Source organism: Haliaeetus leucocephalus, unplaced genomic scaffold, assembly GCF_000737465.1.
Source record: "Haliaeetus leucocephalus isolate CR32 unplaced genomic scaffold, Haliaeetus_leucocephalus-4.0 Scaffold202, whole genome shotgun sequence".
NCBI lineage: Eukaryota > Metazoa > Chordata > Aves > Accipitriformes > Accipitridae > Haliaeetus > Haliaeetus leucocephalus.
In genome coordinates, this window is record NW_010972638.1 from 537,824 (window position 1) to 542,089 (window position 4,266).

The window sequence follows — 4,266 nt, forward strand, 5'->3', positions numbered from 1 at the left end:
CTACCCCTGCCCCACAGCCTCCCCTGCCCCCCCTGTTCTCCCCAAGCCCCCCGGGTGCTCACGGGGGGGATCTCCCCACGGTCCAGCTTGCGGCGGTACAGCAGGATGGCATGTACCACGTTACCTGCCCGGGCAGCCTGGATGTGGCTGGGGGTCACGTAGAGGAAATCCTGGGGACAAGGGACAGGGCTTGGTTACGAGGGCAGGGGGCACCCGGTAGTAGTTTCGGTCATGCTGGCAGTCGCGCCCCCCCCAGCTCCTTACCATGGCATAGTAGTTGCTGTTGACCATGAGCGGGCTGCGGCCGCGCAGGTAGATGTACTGCTCCCACCAGTCGCTCACCTGCAGGGACGAGGATGGGGACAGGGACAAGGATGGGGTGCAGGACCCCCTGCCCCTAATGACCCAGCTGGGGCACCCAGGAGGGCCCAAGTCCCCCATTCCCATGATCATGAGGGGACAGCAGGACTGTGGGCGTGGGTTGGGGTCACCATCCCTGATGCTGGGGGGGAACATCACCGCTGCATCCCCCCCCAATGGCCATACAGCCGTCGGGGGGGGATGCAGCAGTAGCATGTCCCCCCCCAGCACTGGAGAAGCCCAGGGTACTCACATAGTTGGTTGTCCACCAGGACTTAAGGATCAGGTACTTCTGCAGCCGTGGAGCTGTCTTCTCCTTGAACTCCTTGGCCAAAGCCTCCATCTTGCTGTACTTGTCATCATCCATGAGCGGGCGCACCGACTCCAGGTACTGTGGGGAGGGGGCTCAGTGTGACCCCCACCATCTCCCTCCCACTGCAGATGGACACCCCCCATCCCCTGTCCCATCCCAGCCCCTTACCCGGGTGATGGTGGCCTCCACGGGAGGCACAGGGAGCTTGGGCAGAGAGGTCTGGAAGCTGTAGAGCAGGGGCTTGCGGATAGACAGCACCTTCATCAGCGCCTGCCGGGCACGCAGAAAGGATGGAGGGGATGGGGCAGAGCTGCAGGACGGCGGTGTGGCCATGCATCACCTGCGCACCAGCTCCTGCTGCTGGCACTGTCAGTCTTGCATGCACCTGCTGCACCACAGCCAGGTCCCAACCCTGCGCCGCAGCCAGGTCCCAGCCCTGCTTGTTGTACCTGACACCCCGGTCTAGGCAGCTGCTCCTGCCTGTGCCCACACAGGGCAGAGCAACTCAGGGCAGCTCCTGCCCTCGCTGCCCGGCTCCGCTGGGCCACTGGCACCCACCGTCCACGTGCCATGGAGCGGGCTCAGCTCGTCCCCACCATCAGCAGCTTCGCAGCCCCCACCAGTGCCCCGGGACCCACTGCCGCACAGGCACACACACATGCACGCATGCACAAGCAGACACTCTGCACCCCGTGCTGCAGCCTCCTCCTGCACCCATGCTGGCAGCACCCTACTCGGCACCACTTGCCCTGTGGGGCCAGTGCCGGTGCCAGAGCTGGTGCTGGCTGCAGGCGCCGGCTGCAGGCGCCGCTCACCACCCAGATCCTGGTGCTGCGGCTCATCTTGCCGTGGGGCTCAAACATCCAGCCGTGGTAGGAGAGGAGCAGCTTCAGTGCCTGCCGGAAGAGCAGGACGGCAGAGAGCCAGACGCCGGTGGAGAAGAGCACGGTGCTCACCACTGTCCGGCTCTCGTAGGTCAGGAGGCGGCTGTGGGAGCAGACGGGGTGAGGGGGGGATGTGACAGGTTGGGGGGACATGAAGGGTGTGCCCCCCCCGGGACGTCCCCATGCAGGGCCATGTCCGTGGGGCTGGGAGACATGTAGTGGGACCCCCCGGGGGAGGTGTCCAAGTGGGGATGTGCCAGTGGGATAGGGATGTGTGGGGTGGGACCCCCCCCGGGGGATTGATGCAGGCCCCCATGGTCATGCTGGGGGGTTGGGGGACATGCGGGATGGGTGCCCTGGGAGACATGGCAGGTGGGGCCATCCCCATGGAGTTGGGGGATGCGTGGGGTGGTGCCCACCAAGGGGCATGGCAGGTGGGACCGTGCCCATGGCTTGGGACATGGGAGGTGGTCTCCCCGGGGGATGTGGCTGGGGGAGCAGTGCCCATGGGGGGGGGGGGGGTGGTTCCCCGGGCCAAGCCCCCACGCTCACCTCTTGGGCAGGCAGTGGCGGATGCGGGCGATCATCCCCAGGGAGGGGTCGACCTGGCAGTAGAAGGAGCCGGCGGTGGCAACCATAACCACCATCCAGCTGGAGGGGGAGGCGGGGTAGACGCCGGTCAGGAAGCTGTTCTGTGGGCACAGGGGGGTCAGGGCGGCGGGGGCCGTGGGGACGGGGAGGGTCCGACCATCCAGCTGTCCCTGGCCAGGCCCACCTTGGCGCGGACCAAGCGCTTCTTCCAGGAGGAGATGCCAGCGAGGTAGAGCTGCTTGATGGCCTCGCGGCCGAGGTGGAAGTCCAAGCCCTCGGGGGTGACAGTGAACTGGAAGGCCACGGCCTGGTGAGCTTCCGCCATCCTGGGGGTCTGCCGGCACCTGTGGGGGGGCCACAGGGCTGCTGAGCACGGGGACGGTCACCCCCAGGACGTGCTGCCCGGGATGGAGGGGGGACCCCTGCCCGGCCCCAGCACCACGGCTTGGGGGGGAAAGCCAGGGGGGGGGGGGGGGGTGCCCCTGCCCGAGCCGGAGGGGGGGTCTGCCACGTCGCTGCCCGGGCCAGTGCGGTGCATGGGCACCAGAGCGGCCTCGGAGGCAGCGTGCCGGCAGCGGTGCTAGGACGGCCGCATCCTGTGGGATCCTGCCAGCCCAGTGCGCGTGCTGCGGCCCTGTCACGCGGCGCTGGCTGGGCGCCCACTGAGGGAAGGGTCAGTGACGCTGCCAGCCCCAGCACCGTCCCCAGAGCTCGGGGAGATGGGAGGGCGGCGCGGACACACCCCCGCTCGCGGGCAGCTGCCTGACCCCTGCCCACGGCAAAAACTTCGGAGGACGAGGCAGCACCTGCCCCTGCGCCGGCACACGGCACACGCCGTCCCCACGCAGGCAGCCACGGTTGCGCCAAGAACACTGCCGGCCGAGGCACCAGCAGGAGCTGTGGGGCGAGGAGGGACCCAGCTGTGGGCACAGCCGGGCTGCCGCGGGGTCCCCGGGGACTGTCTGGTGTCGGCGTAGCCAGTGCTGGCCCAGGGCTCGGCCCAAGGGCTGCTGGGCCCACGGGTGCTGCTGGAGCCCAGGCCTCGGAGCGGGGGGAGCCACCGGTGCGGGTGTGCGGGGGTTGCCCTTTCACATGGGTGTCCTTGGGCTGAAGGCAAACAGCAGCAGCTCGGCCAGAGCCAAGTCACACTGCTACCGCTGCCCCATACGGCTACACCATGCTGCATGGAACTGCACTGCACCGCACAGCTACACCACACCGCACTGCACTGAACCGCACCACATGGCCACACCACACTGGACTGCACCGCACCGCACTGGTGTGTGTTACAGTGCACTGAATTGCATTGCTTGGCACTGTGCTGCACCACACCATGTTACGCTGCACCGCATGGCATGGCACTGCATTAAATCGCATCACCCTGTGCTAGTGCGTTGCAGTGCCCCACTGCAGGCAATCACCCTGCACTGCACAGCACTGCATGGCATGGCACTGCACAGCACGGCACAGCATGGCACAGCATGGCTGCAGGCTGCCCTGCACCACTCCCCGTTGCTTGCAATCACCCTGCACTGCATGGCCCAGCACTGCATGGCGCGGCACAGCGCAGCAGGGCGCGGCACTACATAGAATAATACACAGCACTGCATGGCACGGCACTGCACAGTATGGCACAGCATGGCACAGCGCACCAGGGCATGGCACTGCATAGAATCATGCACAGCATGGCACTGCATGGCACAGCGCACCAGGGCATGGCACTGCATAGAATCATGCACAGCATGGCACTGCACGGCATGGCACAGCACAGCGGGATGTGGCACTGCATAGAACCATGCACGGCACTGCATGGCACGGCACTGCACAGTATGGCACAGCATTGCACAGCATGGCACAGCGCACCAGGGCATGGCACTACATAGAATCATGCACAGCACGGCACGGCACGGCACGGCACGGCGCACCAGGACGTGGCACTGCATGGAATCGTGCACAGCACAGCACGCCACAACACACCAGGACGTGGCACGGCACAGAATCACGCGCGGCACGGCCCAGCGTGGCACAGCACGGCCTGGCACTGTGCTGCCTGGCACGGCAGCACTCCCCCTCCGGGGACCCCGCAGGGCCCACGCCCGCGGGTGGGACGAGGCCCCC

General features: G+C 67.1%; 1 protein-coding gene across 1 annotated transcript in view; it reads right to left on the minus strand.

Annotated features, from left to right (window-relative positions):
* Nucleotides 1-2,486, minus strand: part of CPT1B (carnitine palmitoyltransferase 1B (muscle)) — a 10,453-nt gene extending 7,967 nt beyond the window's left edge. The window contains exons 1-7 of the mRNA XM_010566058.1: nt 2,333-2,486; nt 2,110-2,249; nt 1,489-1,660; nt 842-943; nt 614-751; nt 265-342; nt 63-170 (exon numbers count right to left, since the gene is read on the minus strand). Coding sequence (XP_010564360.1) covers nt 63-170; nt 265-342; nt 614-751; nt 842-943; nt 1,489-1,660; nt 2,110-2,249; nt 2,333-2,473 — 879 coding nt within the window. The 5' untranslated portion in view covers nt 2,474-2,486. The remainder of the gene's footprint in view (nt 1-62; nt 171-264; nt 343-613; nt 752-841; nt 944-1,488; nt 1,661-2,109; nt 2,250-2,332) is intronic.
* Nucleotides 2,487-4,266: the final 1,780 nt, after the last annotated feature.